Source organism: Elgaria multicarinata, chromosome 11 (genome assembly GCF_023053635.1).
Source record: "Elgaria multicarinata webbii isolate HBS135686 ecotype San Diego chromosome 11, rElgMul1.1.pri, whole genome shotgun sequence".
Lineage (NCBI taxonomy): Eukaryota > Metazoa > Chordata > Lepidosauria > Squamata > Anguidae > Elgaria > Elgaria multicarinata.
Window position 1 is genome coordinate 16,210,765 of NC_086181.1, and position 25,483 is coordinate 16,236,247.

At 44.2% G+C, this 25,483-nt stretch overlaps 1 protein-coding gene across 1 annotated transcript in view; it reads right to left on the bottom strand.

Moving 5' to 3' along the window:
• The window catches only part of MPP3 (MAGUK p55 scaffold protein 3), an 88,146-nt gene that overhangs the window by 50,747 nt on the left and 11,916 nt on the right, over positions 1–25,483 (bottom strand). The window contains exons 4-8 of the mRNA XM_063138687.1: positions 16,918–16,995; positions 12,905–12,985; positions 4,597–4,734; positions 2,794–2,875; positions 2,335–2,420 (exon numbers count right to left, since the gene is read on the bottom strand). Of these exons, the coding sequence (XP_062994757.1) occupies positions 2,335–2,420; positions 2,794–2,875; positions 4,597–4,734; positions 12,905–12,985; positions 16,918–16,995 (465 nt within the window). The remainder of the gene's footprint in view (positions 1–2,334; positions 2,421–2,793; positions 2,876–4,596; positions 4,735–12,904; positions 12,986–16,917; positions 16,996–25,483) is intronic.

The following is a 25,483-nucleotide window of genomic DNA, read 5'->3' on the forward strand; positions in this document are numbered from 1 at the left end:
TAAAGTTCTTCCCCATCACCTCCTACCTGAGATCTTCTTAGCTAGCAACTCCAACAGGGGTCGAACCTGGGGCCTTCTGCGTGCAAAGCAGGTGCTCAGCCCCTGAGCTATGGCCCCTTATGAAGGCATCACCCATGGCCATCCCAGCGATTGCTTCGGACCGAAGAAAAAGCCATTGGGAGAGCGGTTCGTGGATCTGCCATGGCGTGTCTCACAGAGTGGTCTGGAATATGTTAGAGCAGGGGTGCAGAAGCTATTCTAGCCCGAGGGCCAAATTCCATTTCAGAGAAGCTCCCAGGGGCCGCGTTCTATTGGTGGGCGAGGCCGAAGCGGCGTGGCCATAGGCAAAAGGCATGGGGTCAAAATACCAGCTTAAATTCCTTGTTCAAAGTGACTAAGCCTTAGGAGAGGCATTTCCACCTTTTAGAATGGGGAAGAAATTGCACACAAGCTGGGAAACCACCAAACGATCAGTGGTTGGGGAACAGGGGGTGGAACAAACGTAAACAGGGCTGCAGTTGATAAACCACGGTAATGAACAATGCCAGAGGCACACAATTGCATACAAATAGTTGCTATTTGAGAAACATAAGATGCCTATATAAACTCTTACAACATTTTTATGCAGATAAAAGGCGAGATGAATATCATGAAACGGGACAAATACCGGATTCCTGTCATATGCCGCTGTTAATTATTACATTGTGTTATTTATATAATATAGTATTTATGAGAACATATCTTGCTTGTTACTTATGAAGCTGTTAGTCTCACATGGTTTTGTAAATTGTCATCATAGAATCATAGAATAGCAGAGTTGGAAGGGGCCTACAAGGCCATTGAGTCCAACCCCCTGCTCAATGCAGGAATCCACCCTAAAGCATCCCTGACAGATGGCTGTCCAGCTGCCTCTTGAATGCCTCTAGTGTGGGAGAGCCCACAACCTCCCTAGGTAACTGATTCCATTGTCGTACTGCTCTAACAGTCAGGAAGTTTTTCCTGATGTCCAGCCGGAATCTGGCTTCCTGTAACTTGAGCCCATTATTCCGTGTCCTGCACTCTGGGAGGATCGAGAAGAGATCCTGGCCCTCCTCTGTGTGACAACCTTTTAAGTATTTGAAGAGTGCTATCATGTCTCCCCTCAATCATCCATGTAACATTCATATGATACGATTTTGTCTGGGGTTACAAGTGGTCATTTGTCTTCAACTTTGCTTGTATATATAACCTCTGGCCTTTTATCTGCATAAAAATGTGGACAGGGGGTGGAGCCAGGGGAAAGAGGCATAGCCTTTTGGGAACTCTGCAGGGTCTGATTTGGCCCCTGGGCCTGTGGTTCAACACTCCTGTGTTAGATGGCTTCTGCTGGGGAGGACACCATGGCCACAGCTAGACCTAAGGTTTATCCTGGGATCATCCAGGGTTCGCCCCTGCCTGAGCACTGGATCCCCTGTGTGTCACCTAGGTGAACAGGTTTGACCCCTAGACGATCCAGGGATAAACCTTAGGTCTAGCTATGGCCCATATCTGATGGGGCCATCCTACTTTCGAGTTAGGAAATTAACCCGGCCCTGCGACTTACCAGGCACAGGTTAGAACAAGAACAGAAACCTATTCCTGCGTTCAAAGAGCACATTCAAATGCTTTCTTAGTCCCATCCGCAAGAAAATTTGTAAACCGCCCAGAGAGCTTCGGCTATTGGGTGGTATAGAAATGCAATAAATAAATAAAATAAAATAAAACATTTCCTTCTTTCTTTGCATGGGGTAATGCTGACTTGATAAATCATAAGGCTGCAGTTTGATTAAAGAAATGTTAATTGATGAATTGTACAATTAGCCAACTAATCGACCAATTAAATTTGCATGTGGTTTAAAAGACAACATTTCTAAAGGAAGAAGCACAGTTCCGGTGTTTTTAGGTGATTCACATGTGCTTCCCCGTTAAGAGAAAGAGAGAGAGACAGAGAGAGAGGGTGGTGCCTTTTTTAAGATGGGTCTTGTCCGCTATAACTGTTATAATCATTGACATGAAAAGAATACAAAAATTGCCTTAGGGCGCAATCCTATGCACGTTTAGAGAGAAATAAGTCCTAGAAGTCCAAGCATCCCCCAGCAAGCCATCCTGGCTGGCGAAAGCTGGGAGTTGTAGGACTTATTTCTGTCTAAACATGCATAGGAATGTGCCTTTAGTTTGCAACCCAATAGCTACTTACTTGAGAGTAAGCCCTGTTGAACTCAACTGGGCTTGCTTCTGAGTAGACAAGCAAAGGAGTGCGCTGAAATATTGCAACCGAATAAGTTGGTATCAAAGGGTGGAAAACACAAAACAAACCAAAATCTGGCTAATTTCCTCCGGCCGTTTGTGAAGCACAGCAACCCCATTGACTTCCCGCAGTTCATCTCCTACATGGACAAGACCTAGGAAAAAGAGAGAAGAACATATTAAAAGCTAACTATACTTTTTTCAGACTGGGAAGCCTCCACAGACTGCATGCAAAACATTCCAAAGGTTCACAGTAGGGAACGAAGCGGCCCCTGAGCTGGTCAATGCATGAATGCCAGCGATTCCTATTGCTCAGCCTGTGGCTAGAATGATTTGAAAACTAAACCGGCATCTTCCACATTCTTCCAAATTCAACTGGAAGCCACGAAGTTCACTGGAAGACACTAGGCCAGCTTGCCTTTTTGTGTGTGTATTTCAGGGAAACCAGAAAACCCTGAGGGCGAACGAAGCTTGCCCTCTCTCATTTGAACGCAGAGAAAAGAAACTCTGTTGTCTGAAGAAACATACCGCTGCGGTCAGCCGCCCCTCCTCTCATGATGCGCGCCACAATCACAGCCCCAGTGTGCTCATCCCGCCTGATTGTTGCACCCTAGAATGGAAAGGAGATGCTCATCAATGCCCAGCTTTTGCCTGACCGGGGGCTGCCTTCACAGGTGCCACCTCCCTCTCAAATCCCACACTTCCCCTCTTGCAGGGCAGTGTAGGGTATTCCTGATGCCAAGGAGGGAGCGCGGGGTTTCTGGGTGGCCATCTGGGTACTGGAGCCACCCCTACTCTCTTCCTGGTGGAAGGAGACCCCCATTCTCTTCCTGGTGGAAGGAGACCCCCATTCTCTTCCTGGTGGAAGGAGACCCCCGTTCTCTTCCTGGTGGAAGGAGACCCCTACTCTCTTCCTGGTGGAAGGAGACCCCCATTCTCTTCCTGGTGGAAGGAGACCCCCATTCTCTTCCTGGTGGAAGGAGACCCCCGTTCTCTTCCTGGTGGAAGGAGACCCCCGTTCCCTTCCTAGTGGAAGGAGACCAATCACCAGTCACCTTCCACCAGACACCACACTCAGATTGGCCCTGGAGCGCCATCAGACAGCGGAAGCGCCATACTGACGTCGCTCCGATTGAAAAAGTCGGGGTAAATCCCTGGCCTTTTCAAACCACAGCATCATGGGAAATCCCTGCAATGGCTGCAAAGCTGCACCTGTGTCATCTAACCAGCCCCTAAAATAAACTTCATGAAAAGCACTTAATGCAGCCCATGGTTTCACACAGTGGCCAAAGACACATGCTTTTGGGAATCCCACAAGCAAGGCGTGAAATCAACTCTCCCGTTCACCCGCGTGCGCGCACACACACACATACACACACACACAGAGTAACTAGTATTCTGTGACATCCTCCCTGTGCAAGCATCTTTTAGCTATCATAGCCGCTGATAGATGTATCTTCCATTAATACATCTGATCCCCCTGAAGCCATCACCATATGTTATATCCAATCTTAGTGCTACTCAGAATAGACCCCCTGAAATGCATGGGACTTAAGTTAGGCTAACACTGGATATCTTCCCATTTTTGTAGAAGTGAACTCCATAATTGTTGTGTGGCGTGAAAAAAGTGCTTTTTTTTGGTCCGTCCTGCTGAATCTATTGCCAATTCAGTTGACCCTGAATAGTCGTAGTAGTTAGTTGTTGTTGTTATTATTAACTAGCACAACTATTGGTGGTAAAAAACCCTCATGAAGTGGATTATAACATACTTTAAAATGCAAACTAAATAATCAAACCATGAACATTACAAACAACATTCAAGATGTTCAGCAGCCTTCCCCAACCTAGTGCCCTCCAGATGTAAGGGATTACAACTCCCATAAACCTCCAGCCAGCACTGCCATTAGAAGCTAGGGACCATGTTATCTGAAAGACTGCCTTCATGCTGGCTGGGGATGATCGGAGTTGTTTATGTTCATGGTGTCCCCCTGCCAAGTAAATATATGGGAGTTGTTGTCCAACACACCTAGACGGCGCCCGGCTGGGGAATTAGACAAACTCATGGAAGATGGGTTCTATCAATGACCCTTAGAATAGAAACTCCATGCTCAGAAGCAGTATAGCTGTGGATACCCAGTTGCTAGTGGGAGGGGCAAAGGCCAGACAGGGCTATAGGCTTCATGCCCTGCTTTTGGACTTCCCATAGATGTCTACTTGGTCACTCTGGGAAGCAAGATGGTGGCCAAGATGGACCATTTTGTCTATATCCAGAAGGGCTCTCCTTATGTTCTTCCAAGTCTTCTCTGCCGGCAACACATTCCACGTACGTACCAAAGGTTCTTTATTCTTCACCAGGCGAACTATTTTCACTGATTCCTCATCAAAATCGTCATCGATATTGTCTGGCAGAGGAGGGAGGACGGGGTCAAAATTCTTCTGGGCGACAGTGTCGTGTACAACTAGCATTGCCTTGGGGTCGTGGGGGGAATGGAAAGAGAGGAAGAGAGAAACACCACAAGTGAAAATGGGAATGGCTTAAGGTAGCCCTCCAGATGCGTTAGGCTACAGCTCTCTTTTTGTAAACCGCCCACAGAGCTTCGGCTATGGAGCAGTATATAAATGTAATAAATCATCATCATCATCATCATCCGCTAGCTGATGGGGGTTGTAGTCCAACCCAACGAGAAGGCACCCAGTTGAGGAAGGCTATATTAGGGCTTCCCTTCTGCCAAAGCCCAAGCAAGCTTGAGACAAAACCCACATGGCCACTCTCCTTGCTTGAAAAGCTTTGCCCGTCATTGACTTCACTTCTGGCAACTAGGGGACGAAACAGGAGCTTTATTTTGGTTTATTGATTTGTTCTCATTGTTTCCCCAAAAGTTTTCTCAGTCATAATTTGTGGCCGAAAGGGCCTGCCGTGCTGCTATCGCAATAAAACCACGAAAACCCAAGTGAAAACAATCCAACCCTCATAATCAAACTATAAAACAACAAGAGCAAAGAGCAAAATCATCTCAAACATCCAAGTAGCAGCACCAACGTCAAAGGAACGTGTCATCCTAGACCCCTTTTGAAACACAAGTGCTTTTTCTAAATCTGCTTCATTTGCAAAATGTAAACATTAAATAGTTTGTAACTGAAAGAAAGAAAGAAAGAAAGAAAGAAAGAAAACTTATAACCTAGAGGAAAAATACAGAAGGTTGAATCTTACCCTGGAATTTATTATTACAGAGAATGAGTTTACTATTCATTAAACTACTCCATCTGCTTTGTAAAATAACTCCTGGGCAAGTAGGTTAACTTGGGCCTTAGCTAGACCTAAGGATTATCCCAGGCAAATGGAGGGGTCATCCCTGCCTGCTCCCGGGATCCCGTGTCATTTGCATGCACAGGGACGATCCCGGGACAATCCTGGGATATAGGCCTGGTCTAGCCATGGCCTTGGTCATCAACCAAATATTCCACGTGTATTTAATCCAATTGGAAACTGACAGTACTGTAGATGGTTTCCAAAATGCTGCTATAGAAATTTTTAGTACGGGTTATAGATTAATGATCCTATATCCAAATTCCGATTCCCATCGCTTCTACAGGCAAAACTGTTCCACCAATGCACAAGAGGGACGTATCCCTTTGGGGTAACCCCAAGGTTTTCAAAAGTACAGAGGAAAAACTTTAGGGGGGGAAACCTTAAGGGGTAACCCAAAAACATCCCAATGTGAAGTGAGTATGCCTAATGCTCATCTAATGCTGACTGACTATTGAGAGAACAAACTGAAAACTGGGTATAAGAGGGAATGAATCTGAGTGACTGGAAAAGCGAAATAGACATAGACACATAGAAAGAACTAGTTACTGTTGGGATAAGTCATTTCCTGGTTCACACTTGCTAAGCTATTTTTCAGTGTTCCCAAGAACAAAAGTTAGAGCCTGTCCACAGATATTAATGGAGAAATCCAAGATTTGAAATACCTGGATTGAGCACCCCACCCCTAAAATACCCCAGTTAGGAATGAGCAGGCTCAGGGGTCATGGAATGCTGACTGATTGTTGGGGGTGGGGGTGGCGGAGGACACACAAAACCAGGAAGGAAAGGGAAGGAAACAAGTGGAAACTTGAACAGAAGCACTTCACGTTGCAACATTTTGTTGCAGAGCCCCTCTCGTTCGTTTGAAGCCTGCTGTTTTCATATCCTCTTTCAAATATGACAAGAGTTATCTTTTCTGGATTCCATGGTATTCTACAATCTGTTGTTCATATATTTCAGTTCAAGATGTACTATGACAGTTAATGTAAGATGTCAGTCCTTAGTAATCTTTGTATTGCTAGGCATGTCCAGAAAACATGAAAACAATCAGGTTTTACAGCAGGCACAAACAACAACTGAGGCAGAATAGATGTGATAAAGGCTATATGGAGTTAGGTGCCATTGGTACATGACTTTGAAAAAGCTCCCTCTCAGAATCAGACAAAATCATGTGGAAACAGAAATGTTTTTGTCAGCTTTCTAAAAACACAAACAACAGCACCTGGTGGGCCATCCAAGTTAGTGGATTTCACAGATGGGGAACCACAACTGAAAAGGCCCTGCTTCTTGTATTCACCAGCCTTACCTTTAATATCTGCAGTACTCGAAGCAAGGGCAACATATAAGAAAAATCTCTCCCTAAGGTCTCTTGACCCTGTGCTGTTTGGTTAAAATTAGCACTTTAAACTGGGCCCAGAAACTAAGGCCTCATCTACACCAAGCAAGTTATTGCACTATGAAAGCAGTATGAAAGCAGTATATAAAAGGCAGCAGCCACACCAAGCAGGATAGACAGTAGCACTATGAAAGTGGTATATGGTACGTGTCAATGGGCCCCAACAGTTGTCAGTGCACTTCAATACCTCTATAAAGCAGTAGTGTGGCTCCTGCCTTTTATATACCACTTTCATACCACTTTCATAGTGCAGTATCGTGATTGGTGTAGATCTGGCCTAACTGCAGCCAATCTGAGATCCCTACTTAGTGGATCTGTAAGATACACAAGTTTGCAACCAAGTTGTCACATCCACATATTGCATTTTTAGACAAACACCTAAGAAATGTAGTGTAAGAAGTCACCCTTCAACAAGCCTCTCTCACTCTAAATTCTGGATCCTGATCAAGAATAGCATTTGAGCTACAGGAGGCTGCCCAGTTCAGGCATAATGTGAAACCAGACTTTGTGCTAAACCCAGTTAAGAACCCATACTTAAGATTTTCCAACCCAAGGCTATCTCTAGTCCGAACCTACTAACTCCCTGTAAGCACCAGCAACAGAAGACAACACAGATATTTGTGGCCGGATGAGCAATGACGTCTTCACAGGACCCTTGGAGGGCTCAATCTTCCTGGTGTACAAGAAGCATTCACGTGTGTGTGCGTGTGTGTGCGTGAGCAACTGTGGGAGAGAAAACTTCTTTGGACTCTAGATCTCTCTTCATTTCCCCTTAAAATTGCCTTCCCGTGCTGTACTTGCATGTTTTATTAGACTGGAGATAAATCTAAAAAGAACGCAATCTCTACGCTTGCCTGGTATCATTAAATATTTCATACAATGGGATCCGAGCTGGCAGAAAGCCACAAAGCTGCAGCGGAGTCTATAGAGGAAGTATTTTTCCACAGTTCAAGGGAGAAGTTGAGTTCTGAACAAAGTAAATTTACACTGGTGTGGGAGGAGGAGGAGGGAAGGACGTGGTGAGGCAGCAGCAATGCAGATGTGCACGCAATTTTTAAAACCCCTCAAATGCAGGTGTTAGAAGACAATCATGAACTAAGCCTTGGTCAATGGTTTGACGCTCTGACATCAAAAATCAATGCCATTTTAGATACTATTAACAGGAAGAGTGACTCAAAGACTGAGAGACCAGATACAGCACTGCAAAGACCCCTTTTAGAGTCCTGTGTTCAATTTAGCTATTAATGATTATTTCTAATGCACCATCAACATACAATGTAAGCAGAAGAGGTCCCTGCCCCTAAGTCCTTACAATCTAAATTTCAATGGTGTTGTGGGAGGGCGGAACATAGGAAGCTGCCTTATACTGAGCCAGACCAATGGTCCGGCTAGCCCAGTATTGTCGACATGGACTGGCAGCGGCTCTCCCGGGTTTCAGGGAGGATTCTTTCTTAGCCCTACTTGGAGATACCAGGGATTGAACTTGGGACCTTTTGCACGCAAAGCAGGTGCAGTTCCACTGAGCTATGACTTCTCCCTAAAGGGAAAGCCATGGGCAACTATGACATCTAGGAATGGCTTATGAACAAATAGACTAAGTAGACATAGGCCAGCTTTCCCCAACCTGGTGCCCTCCAGACGTTTTGGAATGCAACTCCATAACCCATGACCATCATCCATACTGGCTGAAGCTGATGGGAGCTGGAATTCAAAAGATCTGGAGGGCACTAGGTTGGGCAAGCCGACACTGGTAGTGCTTTACGTAGAGTGACCATGAGCTCCAGCACACCGGGGGGGAAACACGCTCCCTACCGTCGCTTCTCCACCTGTGTTTTCGTTCCTCAGTTACTTCCTCTTTCAAAAGAGGAAGTACAGAACGAGCACGAGGCCCATTGAGTCCGCTGTTCTAATGGCACTGCTTCTCCTGCACACAGCAGGAGAAAGCAGCAATTCCATGTTTAAAAATACATCGGACTTAACCAGGGTTTTTTTTGTCACGAAAGGAAGGCTAGAAGGGGTGGAAGGTGCGCAGGAGGCAGACAACGTCATGTGAGGGACCTGAACAAACTCCGTGAGTGCCCAGTAACGAACGTGCAATAAAACACTCATCGGATGGAGCTAAATATGAAAAAGAGGACAGGGCTCCTGTATTTTTAACAGTTGTATAGAGAAGGGGATTTCAGCAGGTGTAATTTGTATGCGTGCAGCACCTGATGAAATTCCCTCTTCATCACAACAGTTAAAGCTGCAGAGGTATACTAGAGTGACCAGATACAAGATGGCAGGGCTCCTGCAGCTTTAACTGTTGTGATGAAGAGGGAATTTCACCAGGTGCTGCACGCATACAAACGATGCCTGCCGAAATTCCCTTTTCTATGCAACTGTTAAAAGATGCAGGAGCCCTGTCCTCCTTTCCATATGGTCACCCTAGCTTTACGTCACATTCAGCTGCATGTAACGGTAGTTCATAGGCCATTTTAGACTCAGAAAACTCTCTTCCAGGAGAGGTGATACCGAGTGGAGAAGCAGGAGGGGGAGGGTGCTTAACTCTTTCCCAACCCTGTTTCCCCACTCCAAATTGCATCTCCCCAAACAGCTCTCCCCTCCCTACACCCTCTGCCTTTCAATGTACGTTTGTGAGTGTAAAAGCACACACACAATATATTTCAGACATTATATGAATGTTATACAAACCCTTTTTATACTTTAGATATAAATATAGATTATATAATTACATGCATTTATAGGCATACACACACACCCTTCCCACTCCCGGCCAGATGGAAAAGACCTTATTGCCTTTATTAGGTATAATCTATCTTAATTTCTATTTCTTTTGCAAATGATCTTGTCTTTGAACCAGTCGATAAAAACAACTTAGTTCTCTGAACTACCTTGAATTCCTGCCTCATTCTGAATCTATTGTAGACCTCTGCAATTTGAGCTCATTTGAAAATCATTGTCTTCATATCTTACAGCACTCAGTAAAAGTTATTAAAACCCACCCGACGCTTTAAACCCCCGTTTATTATCCGCCTATTCAAAGCTAAAGGGAAGGAGAGCAAAGAGTTCCCTCCCAGTGCGGGAGAATAAAGGTCTCGTGCTAACAAGGGGGAGAACAATTTATATTATGCATTGAGTGAGAGAGGAAAAGAAGCAATGGATTTAAATGAGCAGGTAGGTTTGGTTAAACATCACAGCTCAGCAAAGGACTAAATCAAAGCTTGGCTGCCTTATGAACATGTCCTCTGAACATGTGCAGAGTGCTTTTCATGCTCACCCAATAGCCACGACCATCCTCCCCAACCCACATCCAGGATTAAGGATAAATTAAAAGCTAACCAATGTTTCTACCATGCAAGATACCCAAAAAAACACTTTAAAACCTTTTATAACACTGAATACATCCGAAAATTACCAATAGCCCTCAAGCATCAAAAGCATACAAAGAAAACTAGTAAGCAGAAGATTAACTGCATATGCAGCAGTAGTAGCAAGAAACAGGCAGCCTAATTAACATCTTTCCAAATGTTTTTTGGGACAGTCTTACCCTCTACTCCAGGGGTGGGCAAAAGGTAGATCTCCACTAGTTTCGGACTTCAACTCCCAGAAGCCCCTGCAAGCATGGTGAGTAGTCAGGAATGCAGGGAACTGAAGTCTAAAACATCTGGAGATCTTATTTTCTATGCCCTCACTTTCCCTCAAGAAATTTCCCCATATATTTAATATTTAATATATTTCCTCATATATTTATATTTAGGGTAGCGAGTGAGAGGAGGCCAGTTTGGAACAGGGAAACTAGTTAAGCATTTCCTCCACCCCGCCTACCAGAAGCAATATTTCCAGGACAAAATGGGCCTCTGCCCTATCTCACAAACACATACTCGTCCACAGAACACACAGTGACCCAGTTCGCACATAACAGCGGCAAACCATGGGTTAGTTAACCCACAATTTGCCACAGTACACGTGCTGCTGCCATTTACAAGATGCCAACTTCAATTAGATTTTAATTTCACAAGAGGCAGAGCCTCCTATGCACTTAAATCATCTCAATTTAATTTAATATGAATTTTTAAGTCATCTCAAATGAAATAAGTTCTTCAATTAATTTGTACCCTTACCCAGATCATCACAAACCAATAGAAACAGATATTGTAGGAATAAAGATTGATGAGACACCAAGAATGGCATTACTATCTCTATATGAAGATGTAAAGTGTACCAAAGAAACTAAAGAATTGATAACTAATTTGCTGACTGCTGCAAGATTAATTGTATCAAGGAACTGGAAGACTCAAGGAGATTATTGTATTGAAGAATGGTATAAAGAAGTGTGGGATATTGCTATTAATGATAAACTGACATGTAATATTAAAGTAAGAAGAGGTATAGCAAAAACGAATGAATTTGAAGGGATTTGGAGACAGTTTCTGGTATATGTGTTTTCTAAGGGAAGTGGGAAACTGCCTCCAGAAGAGGTCTTAAGGTTTTGGAATCAGGAATGATCCTGAAGGGAACGGGGAGCACTTTGTTTTCTTTTTTGATTATGTTTATGGATAAAATTTACATGCTAACAGTTAAATAATCAAGTAATTTGTTATGTATTATGACTTGTTTATGTGTGTGATGTTATGTTGATGTATTTTATTTAGTGTTTAATAAAATTACATTAAAAAAACAACATCAGAAACAGGATATTTTTCTAAGCGTAATCGCTATGCAGGGGAAGATTTTGGGGGGTGGGGTGGGGGTGTTCAAGCATGTGGGAAGGGGAGAATTAACCCTTGGCTCCCCAACTGCAATCCCCCTTGAAAATTCCCCCCCCCCCCCCCCCAACAGCTATTAGGATCAGAAAAAAGGGCCTGGACACCGAGTACTCTGTGGAATAGATCCAGGGACCCAGGAAATAAGCCCCCATGGACCCAGATCTAGAGCGTTATCACACGGGGGGAAATCACGTTTCCTTATCTTCATTTTTCCACCCCCGCTTTTGTCCCTCATTACTTCCTCATTCTTCCCAGCCATGAAAGAGGAAGTAAACAAAGACCACGTGGCCCATTCAGGGGCTGTTTTTATCATGCTGCTTTTCCTGCACACAGCAGGAGATCGCTGCTCATTCCATTTTTTTAAAAAAAAAGTCAGATTTTGGGGGTCTATTTTGCGATGGAAAATAAGCGGAAGGAGCAGGAGGAGTGTGGGAGGAAGGCGAGGTCATCTAAAGGATTGCACACATCCGTAAGTGGGCAGTAGCAAGCATACGATAAAACACTCATCTGATGATGCTCCTAGAAATGCCCCTGATCCCAGCCAAACTGACTGCTCACTTGTCTTCAAGAGGCTGTGATTTGAACACATTCTACTACTTACACATTCACACTGAGCTGGCCTGATCTGACAGTTCCATGCCGTAGCACACTACCTCAGCAAGAAGAGGGGAAGGAGCATCCTCGTAGACATGCAACATGAAGGGTTTCAAGCTGGTTACATAGGGTGACCATATGAAAAGGAGGACAGGGCTCCTGTATCTTTAACAGTTGTATTGAAAAGGGAATTTCAGCAGGTGTCATTTGTATATACGGAGAACCTGGTGAAATTCCCTCTTCGTCACAACAGTTAAAGCTGCAGGAGCTATACTAGAGTGACCAGATTTAAAAGAGGGCAGGGCACCTGCAGCTTTAACTGTTGTGATGAAGAGGGAATTTTACCAGGTACTGCATGCAGACAAATGACACCTGCTGAACTTCCCTTTTCAATACAACTGTTAAAGATACAGGAGCCCCATCTTCCTTTCCATATGGTCACCCTAAACGGTTACATGCAGTTGACATGGCAAAGGACAAACAGATAAGGAAATTACTAAGAGCAGCGTTCCCACCCCGCTCCACCCAGAGGATCACCACGTTAGACACAAGCTACAGAAGAGAGTCTTTTACCCTGAGATGAGGAGTTGACAGCAGCTGGAGCAGTTCTTTTTCATCAGTATTCATGGGTGCAGTCTGCAATTCTTCGATCACCTTAAAGAAACAGAGAGAAATCTATCCATGCACAAGACAGGCGAGGCAGCATACCATTTCCCGCTTGCATTTTCAGGTCACTGTTTGGCTAATCTTGGGGCTTATCTACACCAAGCGGGATATTCCACTATGAAAGCGGTATGAGAGTGGTATATAAAAGGTAGAAGCCACACCACTGCTTTATAGTGGTATTGGAGTGCACTGCAGGATCTACACTACTGCTTTACAGTGGTACTGAAGTGCACTGACAACTGTTGGGGCCCTTGACACACATCTACACCAAGCAGGATAAAACACTTTGAAAGTGGTATATGGTATGTGTCAATGGGCCCCAACAGTTGTCAGTGCACTTCAGTACCGCTATAAAGCTGTAGTGTGGCTCCTGCCTTCTATATACCGCTTTCATACTGGAATATCCTGCTTGGTGTAGATGAGCCCTTGGTATCACACTCCAGAGGAGCAACAGTAATTGCAAACACATTGCAAAGGCAACCTCCTCAGAACGCACAAACACCCTGCAAGGGACACAGGACTGGAAAGTGGACTAGGAATCTGCCTCACACCAAGACAAACCACTAATCTGAGCCCTCTAGCTCTGTATCATCATCATTATTATTATTATTATTATTATTATTATTATTATTAACAATATTTATATACTGCTCAATTATCTAACACGTATTCCAGAGCGGTGAACAAAGGTATAAACAGTAAAAGAAAGATTAAAAAAGCAAATTAAAATTGTTCAATTTAAAAACAAAGGAACCAGAAAAAGAGGGGCTAGTCAGTTGAGGAAGGCTTCTTGAAACAGAGTTGTTTTCAGGAGGTACCAGAAGCAGCCTAGCTTTGGTACCTGTCTGACCTCCAGGGGCAGGGAGTTCCACAGAGAAGGGGCCACAACACTAAAGGCTCTTCTCCTGGTGGAATCCCAGTCGGGCCACAGCCACAGGTCCACGTGGAATCACCAGGAGCTGCCTTCCGACGACCTCAGTAATAGGGCAAGATGGTTAAGGGTGAAGGCGCTCTCCCAGGTATCCTGGTCCCAAGTTGTTTAGGGCTTTGTACACTAGTATCAAAACCTTAAACCTGGCCCGGTACTGAGTTGGTATTTCATCCAGACCCTTTGGCCCTTGGCCCCAGCCACCACTGGAATTCAGCCCCCAAGAGCATCTCCAAAATTGAATTCAGCCCTCGGGCTGGAAGAGGTTCAACCTCCCTGCTCTAGCACTCAGCTCTGACCGCTCCCCAGAGGGAGAGTAAAGGGTTAAGAGGAGGGCAAAGATAACAACTAGGAACATCTTACATGGATAAAGCATTTGCATTACACTCAACCGCCTGTAATGGCCCACTGGCCGTTTTAGAATTGGAAACCCCACTTTCAATGGAGGAGGTTATCAGGAGCAAAGAAGCAGGAAGGGGACACTCAGTTTCTCTGCTCCATATGGCCCTCCAGAAACTCTCTCTGCCCTCCCTCCCCCCAAAATATAAAGGAGAAACGGTCCTGCCAAGCCACTTCTCCTTGACATTTGGTTTTGGATGTACAGAGAATTCATGGGGCTTTTCATCCTGTGAAGCCCCCGACCTGCAGTCTGAAGTCATACTGTCCAGACACAGGTTTATCACTCCAGTGAGAAGTAGACCTATATACGTGCGTGTATGTTTGTGTGTGTGTGTGTGTGTGTGTGTGTGTGTGTGTGTGTTTATGAGTTAAGGATTGACGACAAACATAAACAGGGGAGAGGGAGAGGAAAAGAAATATATAAAAGGGAAAGTAACACACAATAAAGGCATTTAAAAGAGGAACAAGGCATACAGGTGTTTTATATGCAAGTGCTAGAAGCCTCAAAGCCAGGATGGATGAATTATAATGTGTGATATTAAAAGAGAATACCGACTAGAGGGGGGCATATTAGAAGCTGGGTGGAACCATGATAATAAATGGGATTCAGTTTCCTCTGGATATAAAATCTATAGAAAGAAAAGAGTAGGCCGTACTGGGGGTGGTATTGCTCTGTTATGTCAAAGACAGCAGAGAGTCCAATAAATTAGAAATCATAAAAGAAGCAAACTTATCCTCACAATCTGTCTGGAGAGAAATATATACTGGGAGTAAAAATAAAAACCCAACCAGAAGAACTGTATCTCCAGCACCATGAAATCACGGGGGGGGGGGGGGGGAACAGCTCAAGTCAGCAACCACCAAACTGGAGAGGAATCGTTTAGCTTGTGGGTGGTGATCGATTTCAACCTGGTTGGAAAGAGCCATGTGTTTAAAAGAAAATGTCTCCTCTTATCACAAGATCCATAACAAGAACATCACTTTTAGATCATAGAATCATAGAATAGCAGAGTTGGAAGGGGCCTACAAGGCCATCGAGTCCAACCCCCTGCTCAATGCAGGAATCCACCCTAAAGCATCCCTGACAGATGCTTGTCCAGATCTAGAAATAAAAGCAGAAACCATCCATAACTCCTTCTCTGTGTGCTTAATCACTATTTTAACAGACATTTTCCGCAGCATCGATTAATTTCCCGCTAGGCGGTCCTTGGTAGTTTCATGAGGCACCAAAGCAGGGATGCAGAACCTCTTGCAGCCTGGAGGCCCAATTTCCAATTAGGAGAAGCTCTTGGGAGTCACATTCTAGTGGTGGGCGGAGCTGAAGGCAAAAGGGGTGGAGCCAAAATACCAGTCTAGTGCAGTTTAAAGATCTTGCTGCCTGAGGAGAGGCATTTCAGCCTTTAAAAATGGGGCGGGGACTACATATAAGCCTGGAATCCACCAAAGGATTGGTAGTTGAAAGAAAGGGGTGGGGCCAAGGGAATAGGTGTGGCTTGCTGAGGAACCACATTCCTCAACAAAAATCTGATGGGAGTGTTCATTGACTCTCTCTGGGCTTCGCTACATTGAAGCAAAAGTCCCACACCCTTTCTTCTTTGCGGAATTACAATCAGCACAACACATGCACTTTCTCCTTTTTTTAAATTAGACATTTGCTTGTAGGGCAAGTTTCATATGTTCCATTTAGACAGCCAGTAGATGAAGCTGCGATATTGCACTATTCCGGAAATATTACTGCATTTTTGGCGAGTTAAAAAATGTCGGGATAGAACTTGAAAATGACGGGAGAGGCACCGGAGGCTGGCAGCGTTGTGAAAAGGACCCGCAAACCTCAGTGAGTGACCAACCACAAGTGCGTGATAAACACCTCATGTGAAGGACTCTCTCTCTCTCTCTCTCTCTCTCTCTCTCTCTCTCACACACACACACACACACACAGAGAGAGAGAGAGAGAGAGAGAGAGAGAGAGAGACTCTTCCCTCCCTGCTCTTCCTTCCCTATCTGGACAGGGAAACACTTTAGGACTGTAGATCTGACAGGATCCACCCTTTCAAAGGGCTCTTCAACTATGGGCCATCCATAGCAGCACCAGGGTCTACACTGGGAGAGATTGGGGCCCCACCAGCTGCAAACCTCAGTTGAAGAGGATGTGCTTTGAACACATAATAAAAGTCTACATACCAGCTAAATAGGAGGATTGCAAGTGGGACCTGCAATAAAACATTGCAATGTAGAATGCACCTCCTGTTCAGAGTTCCAGCCAGCCAGGTTTTACATAAGACTCTCTCACTGGGCTCAACTCCTCGAGAAAGTCCACCTCCTCCTCTCTACTAGTACTGGTGCTGTATTTGCTTACATGTCTGTGGCCCATCTTCTGGAGACAGAGAGGACAAGGCATGTGGACATGATTGGTCCTTTTGCTTCCTCTCACAGGGCAAGAAAACAAGCAGTAATATTAAGGAAGAGAAGCCATAGGCCCAAGAGTCCCCAAGTAACAGGCTGTGGGCCTCAGCAGGTGGGCCCCAACAATGCCAACACCTGGCACCCACACACACTGCATACATGTTCGTAAGACGGTGACACTAACACTTACATCTTCAGCTAGAGCTGAGGCACTGTGGAGTACTGGGACCGGACTCTGCTGTTCGTAATGGCACAGTTTTTCATGAATCTGAAACAGAAAATAAAACACAGACACAAAATAAAATGTCCAAAGGCTGCCAACGTAAGGAAGGAACCACAGGCAAATGTGTTCATTTCCCCCATGAATGTACAGCATGTTGTGATCTGGAAAAGAAAGGATTGCTTCATTTTTATTTATTTTTGTTAAGGTTAAACCGGAAATGAGTCTCAAATTTGCTGCCCCGTTTTCACTGAATTTGGGAGACATTTTGGCAATTGGAAAGAGGAAGCTCACATTTGAAGCAGCAGCAACACATCTCCTTCTTTCGTTTTTTTTATGTGGCAGTGACAACAACAGAGGTTCTCTCACCAACTCCCTATTCTTCCATCATTTCCCACCAGAATGCCCTGGACAAAGAGTATTTCAGGGCATTCTAGGGAGAGGGGGAAATAGCAGCCGCCACAAAAAATGGCCGCCACTACTTTTCCCTAGAACGTTCCGGAACAATGCTACATCAGGGGCATTTGGGAAGAGAGATGGCAGACGCCAGAAAGCGATCAGAAAGAGGACCTATGCTAATGCTACCACCTGCTCTTAAAAAGAAAAAAAAATGTTACTGCTGCTGCTAAGACAAGCCCACCCCAAAAAGTTTTTTCCCAAAAAAAATTCCCTTCTCACAAAAAAATAAAAAATCACAATTCAAAATGCTTCAGTTCCCAGCTTTTAAATCAAAGTCTAACCTTACTTCAATGTAGTGTAGTGAGAACATATGACCACTTCACCGAGTATTTTGCTAGTGCCACTCTCCACCACCACCTTTCTTCAGACATATTACCCATCTCTCTCATTTACCACCCACCTCTCTCTCTCTAACTACACATATTGCATGCTAAGGTGTACAAGAGAGATTTAATGAAGTTTTTAAAAGATCTCAGCCGTTTTCTCAGCTCCAAACACAAGCACAGACGCATGCAAAACTGGGCCCTGTTTATCTAAGAACAGGAAGAAGGGTTTCCCCAGCTAATATGAAGCTTTCCAAGTTGGTGTGTGCTCGTCCACCTTTCTCATACATCAAAGCTGCCCACAAGCCTTTGCAAACATCCAAAATTTAACCACTTGAGCAATGGCCAGACCCTTGTCTGTGGCAGACACGATCACCCCTGTGGGCAAACTCACTGTGTCTAAGGAGGGGGGGGGCATCTTTGCTTACAGGGTTCAAACACACAATTTTTTCATTTAAGACACTACTGAGTCGCTCTCTACAACCGCTTTGAGCTTCTTCCTTTTAAAGTTCTCCACCTCTACTTCACCCCACATGAACCTTCCTGGGGCCATTTTGTCCACCACCACAGAGGCCTATCCAGCAGAAGGCCTATTTTTACTGCGACACTCAGAATGTGGTGTGACCTCCCAAGAGAAGTACGCCTGACCACGTCGCTCAGTGGTGCACCTAGGCCTGGACCTCGGGGCTGAAGTCTACACACACACACACACACACACACACCCCACAGCCCAGACCAGTCCACACCCTCAATTACTACTCAGAGAGCAGCAGGTAAAGGGGGCAGTGGTGGCAAACATGTCTTGCACCAACACCTAAGCTGACATGAGCATGCCAGAGCCCAACAAAGCAGATGCTGCTCACTGAGGCATCCAGAGCAGCCGACTGGGCCTGTACATGGGTACAGATAAAATATATTATCCTTTTCTACAACAAAATTACACCTATTCCCAAGTAAATGTATTTAAGATGAGATCAGCAGAATCAGACCCCCATTTTATTACTGTAGTCATGATAGTGCTAGGATTTAAGTGAGTTTAAAATGCAATACTGCACATGGCCAGTTTATTTCTATTTTTATCAGCATTGGAAAACCGGGTGTTGCTTTTTTGCTCTAATATATCAAACTTGCAGAACCGGTTGTAAAACATAGAATGGAGGAAGGGAAGACGAGAAATATTAGTTGCGTGCTTCACGACTCAGACTCATAGACCCAGGGAGAGATTTCATCTCTCTGATGAATGTAATGTGCCAAGGCTTAAAGACGGCTTCTCTGCCAAAGGGTGGTTACAGGTGGCTACATGCCAGATTTGCATTCCTTAATGGTGGACATCAAGTCCTAGCAGACAAAGGGGGAAACTTTCAACCAATAGAGCATCGAATGTAACCTATGACTCATTGAGATTGTGCACCTTAACTTGAAAATTGAATGTAACTTAACTTTCTAATCCAGAATTGACCAATAGAAAGGTCAGAAAGAGACTAACACCCTCTTGTAGTCAGGGCCTATATATACTGTGAGATTCCCTTGTTCTTGGTGCCTCCATTTTGTGGAACCGGAGAGCACCCCCATACTGCAGTATCAGAAGTAAATGGATTAAGTGTATTCTCCAGCCTCATGTGTTTGACTGGTTATTAACGCGCCGGGGTAGCAGGCCTTTAAATCCCTGGTTGAGAGACAACAAGGTAATATAGCTTCTTATAAGGTTTTCAGTCCGGGGTCTAAAATTACCTAGCAGCATTTCTGCCTGCTTTCAGGCAGACAGAGAAGAAAAAAAATATTTCTGCAGTGGGGTGGTTAGACTCATGTTTTTATCGTCTGCTACTGGTTTTTTTGCTGCTGCTTTAATTGTTGCTGTTGTATATTTTCTCTTTTGGGATGCTCCAAGTACAACCATCTAGAAATATCAAACAGTTGTTCCATCTTTTTCTCCTTATGAACTTTTCTGCGATAAGAAAAAAGATAAAAGAAACAAGTGGAAGATGATAACATCTGTGGGGGGTGGAAACATAAAATTCTGTGAATAAGGCAGGGAGAGGGCACCATAAGAGCCTCATCTAGAAGGACCACTTAGGCTGCATTTTATTGTATTTTGTGTTATTTTTATTTCACTTAAGCAGTTGTTAAAAGTGGGGGAGGAAGAAAGAGAGAGAGATTATTAAGATTGATACCCCCCCCCTTCAAGCACATATTCAGGTCTGTTTACAAGAAGATATTTAACATGCCATAAAATAGCTGATCTCAGCTAAAAGCAACGAGCCAATCTATAAAATCAGCATAAACAACTAATAGCAGACTACAACAGATGGGCAAAATCTAAAAAGCCTGGCAAAATAAAAACGTCCTCGCCTGGCGCTGTAAAGATATTGGAGCAGGCACCAAGCAAGGCTCTCTGAGGAGAGTGCTCCAAACCCAGGGAGCCACCACTGAACAGGCCCTCCCCTTAATAGCCATCTGCCACACCTCAGACAGCAAGAGTACTCAGAGAAAAGCCTCTGATGATAATCTCACAGCACGGCCAGACTCATATGGACACTGGTGATCCATAATGGATGAGGAAAAACAAACTGAAGCTGAATCCAGACAAAACAGAGGTGCTTGCTGTCAAGGGCTCTGACCTAGGTTCGGAGGTGTGTCAGCCAGTTCTGGATGGGGCTACACTCCCCCTGAAAGACTGTGTTCGCATTTTGGGGGTCCTCCTGGATCCGTCGCTCCAAATGACAGCCCAGATAGATGCGACGGCCAGGAATGCCTACTATCAACTTCGGCTGATACGCCAGCTGCGCCCCTTCTTAGAGTCAGAAGACCTAAAGACAGTAGTGCACGCATTGGTAACCTCAAGGCTTGACTTCTGCAATGCGCTCTACATAGGGCTACCATTGTACCTAGTTTGGAAACTTCAACTAGTTCAAAATATGGCAGCCAAGTTGGTCACCAGTACACCTAGGGGTGACCACATTACACCAACATTAAAATCACTCCACTGGCTGCCAATTAGTTTCCGGGAAAAGTACAAAGTGTTGGTCATCACCTTTAAAGCCCTAAATGGTTTGGGTCCAGGTTACCTGCGGGATCGCCTTCTCCCATATAGTCCATCCCGCACACTCAGGTCCTCTGGGGTGAACTTACTTCAGTCAGCTAAAACTAAGCTGACATCAGTTTCCCAGAGGACCTTTTCTTCTGTCGCCCCCAGATTGTGGAATGGCCTGCCGGAGGAGATTCGTAAAATTAACACTATGTGTGATTTTAAGGCAGCTTTAAAGACTAGCCTTTTCCGGCAGGCTTATCCAGATCAATGTTAAATCATGACTTTTTAAGATGTATTGATTCCTGTTCTAATGTTGTTCCCCGCCTCGATCCAAAGGGAGAGGCGGGTAAGAAATAATAATTATTATTATTAATAATAATAATAATAATAATAATAATAATAATAAATTTTATTCATGGCTACCCTGGATGGGCTTTAGCCGAACACATATTATCACACATTATTACATAAAAAAAAAAAATTAAAATGAGCCGAGCTCTGTACAGCAATTACTCCCATCAGCACACATCTTCTACAGTAAACACATCCTAATTTCTCATTGTACTCTGTATATCTATGGTATATCTATTATTTACAATCATCCACCTGAACGTGTTCCTTCCTAATTTTTGCAGCTCTTACTGCAAAATAGGCCAAATTCAGTAGGGTCGATTTCTCTGCCGTTAGTAGATAGCCTAATTTCGCTTGGTCTGTTAAATGCTCCAGAGGGGCCAAATACCTAGCTAAGTATTTATTCCTAGGGCTATTGTATAATCTACAGTATAATATATATATATATATATATATATATATATATATATATATATATATATATATTATTATTATAATCATTATCATCATAAACCTATTTCCTTGTACCCTCCTCAACCCTCTATTCTGCATTAGCTTATCTGCCAGTGGTCCCTCTGTCTCTTCTCCCACTCCTGCCATGCCACTGTGTGGTTCAAAACAGCCTCTTCTTTCCTGCTTGTGAAACCAACTCCCCCCTCCCTTTTTCTGAACCATTTCACTTGTATCTCAGCCCCAGTCAGATTCTCTTCTCTTACCCTACCCACAATACTCAAAGTCAATCTCTCTCCCACACACAAAAACAACTCCAGCACTTTTATCTACTTCATGACAGTGCCATATCAGGCATTACTTTAAATTATGTCTCTGTGTGTGTGGGTTGTTGTAGTTGTTGTTGTTTATTTTTAGTCTACAGTAGGCGCAGGGGGCCCAACACCTGGATCTTAAAAGCCTCTCCCTACTCCCTAGGGCGCTTTGCATGGATGATGTAGCTTCTCTTGTTAAATGGCTAATCACCTTAAACTACATTTTAATCTATGACTTGCTCATTACTAAAGATTTTTTTTTTTTGGATCCATAACTTATGGGCCTCGTTCATTCGTTCATTTTTGTCCATAATTTATAGGGCCCTTTGTAGGAATGATTTAGCTCTCTTGTTAAATTACTAATTATCTTTAAATTGCTAATCACCTTAACAAAATTTTATCTATCACTCGCTCATTACTAATGATTTTTTCATTAGTAAAGTTCAATCGCAGCTTTTAAAGCTCAACTAAAAACTTTTCTTTTTCCTAAAGCTTTTAAAACTTGAGGTTGTGCGGACTTTATACTGTTAGTTTTACCCTACCCTGTGCCTGTTTACCCTACCCTGTGCCTGTTTGCATTCTCTTCCCCTCCTTATTGTTTTATTATGGTTTTATTAGAATGTAAGCCTATGCAGCAGGGTCTTGCTATTTACTGTTTTACTCTGTACAGCACCATGTACATTGATGGTGCTATATAAATAAATAATAATAATAGTGTCCCAATCTGAATCAGGGCCCCTGCACCTATTCTGGAGTAAAAATGGAGTAGAAAGACGCAGCCGCTGGATACACATTTAAAGTAATGTCTGTTTTGGACCTCAGTTAAAAGGTTCTTTGGCAGGGGCTGCATCACTTCTGTACAGCTCCGAGCACACTGCTGGGGCTATATAAACAACACCGTTGAACGTGGATGCCGCACAAATGTTAGCAACTGCTACTAGTTATAGCAGAATTCATTCCCGCTCAATCAATGCCTACATTTTTGTTAACATGTAGAACTTTCCAAAGGCAGGACAAATGTCGCTTTCAAACTATCATGTCCCTCCAAAAGCAGTTTTGCCAATTGTTTTGGTTTATCAGCTCTCTAAAGCGCTCTGCAGACCACGCTGGCAAACGGTGCCATTAAAATTCATCAATGCAAATGTATGCATATTCAAGTGTATCAGCTTCCTTGGAAGATCTGAGCAAAGAAACTTGTAAGGCTGCACAGGCGTGATTATTACGCTTATTTCAAGAGGGTAGTTTTGTAGTCATTGCTCCATGCCGCAAATTGCATTTTAATGCCATAGCTCTAACGCTGAACAACGGCCCCTCCCCTCTAGTATGGTGGGGAAGTTCCCCCCTTCCTGTGCGGAGTCAATTCTAGGACCCAGCTAAATAGTGCTTCCTCATCTCAGAAGTGCTGCCCCTCCAAATCCAGATATGAGGGTTGTTTAGCCCCAGTTATTTACTGGTTATCTAGCTCCAGTACATACATTTGCCAGGACCTGGCACAGAAACACAGGAAGCTGCCTTATACTGATCCAGACAATTTGTTCATGTAGCCCAGTATTGTCAATACTGTCTGGCAACAGCTCCCTGGGTTTTCAGGCACAATACTTTTCTAGACTAGACTCCTTCCTAGGGCACATCTACACGTCCGCTTTACACCGAAGTAAATGCGCAGATTCGTGTTTTAGGGCACACGATGCAGCCGTCCATTCGCCACAGCGGCGGCTTTTCCCCATGATAATGTGCATATTCGCATCTTTGATTTACCACGACTTTTAGGTTAACGTCCGACTTTGCATCGCGTTATGGTTATGTGTACTTGGGGGAGTTAAATCGCATTTTGACATGTGGGCGTAGCTTTGATGTGATTGGCCAATTTCCCGCCTTCCCACCTATCGGCTGCCTCGTTCCTTCCCGCCATTTTCACTTTCAATTTTACAACAAAGATGGCGAATGGGCAGCGAGCGAGCAGTCCCCCGCTCGGTTCCTCGTCTCATCTTCTCAGGTCTCAGTGCAATTATTAAAAGGTTTACATACATTTTACATAAGGAGGGGGCGGGGGGAGAGAACCTTGGGGGACAGTTCGGGTGCTGGGCTGCAACCCGGGGCATGACCCTGCAGGGCAACAACACACTGGCCTCTTCTTTCACTGATATGAATATGCGGCTCTCCGCATATACAATTTATTGTTTTGCTCGCCCCTCCTTCGTTGCGGATGTGCGAATGTGCGCCACATAAAGTACACTAAAAAAATTATAAATCGCTGTTGCGGCTGCAGTGTGACGCTCATTGACTAATTCGAATCAGCTAAAAATTGGGTTAAAATTTAATGAGAAGCAATTCCACTGTCGTATAGACGAGGGCCTAGAGAAGCCAGGGATAGAACCTGGAACCTTCTGTGTGCAAAGCCGGTGCTCTACAGCTGAGCTATGCCCACTCCCCTATAGCATAGTGGTGAAGCACTCTAATAGCATGGTGGAGGAGCTGCGAAATCTCCTCAGCTCCCCTTCCTGCATCAACGAGATCTCCAAGTGAATGTCTGCTCACAAGGACACTCCCTTGACATGACTTCTCACCCTTCACTTTAATTTCAGAGGGATCAATTCTGCAAACAGAGCTTCCACACAATCAAAAGCGCAAGGGAAAAAGGTTTTCCTCCATTCTTTTAAAAATTCCATTCATTTGAATTGCATTTGTTCTGTTTTTCATTTGTTAGTAGTTCATTTGTTTTCATGATGCCACGTTCCATTGACTTCAACTGGAGACTCATCTAGACTTCTACTGCCTGTAACTTCAGTGACAGATAGGACACCACTGCTGAAAAGGTTCTGATTGGGGCCTCATCTACACCAAGCAGGATATTGCAGTATGAAAGCGGTATGAAAGTGGTATATAAAAGGCAAGAGCCACACTACTACTTTATAGTGGTATTGAAGTGCACTGACAACTGTTGGGGCCCATTGACACATACCATAGACCGCTTTCATAGTGCTATATCCTGCTTGGTGTAGATGAGGCCTAGGTTTGCACAATCACGGAGGGGGAAATAAGACATAGTGGCTTATTTCCCCTGCTGCATGTGCTGGTCATGTACCAGGAGGATTTGCATAATTACCCTCGCCGGCACAGCTTGCTGTGTCATACGAACCCTTGTTGCTGTGGTTAACAAGCCACTCAGGACCCATGGGCTGTTATAAGGTTCTCTCTTGTAGCCACCCTCCTCGCCTCATTTGCCAGGGGAACCTGGAGAAGAGCCTCCGATGATAAATTCAGGTTCTGGGTAGATATACATGTGGGGTGGGGAGCCAATCCTTCAAGTAAGCTGGCTCTATGTCATTCAGGGCTTTAAAGGTTAATATCAGCACTTTGAATTGGGCCCAAAAGTGGGCTGGAAGCCTATGAAGATGGCAAAGTACTGGCATAAAATGATCATATCAGCCAGTCCCCATTGATAATCTGGCCACTTTGTTTTGGACTGGCTGAAGTTTGCAGACTGTTTTCAAAGGCAGCTCTTTGACAAATTTCAAACAAAGTGGACCAAGGATTCTTTATAATAATAATTTTAAAAAATTAAAAGGCACATAGACAGCGAAACTAAACAGATCTTTCCAATCTGTTGA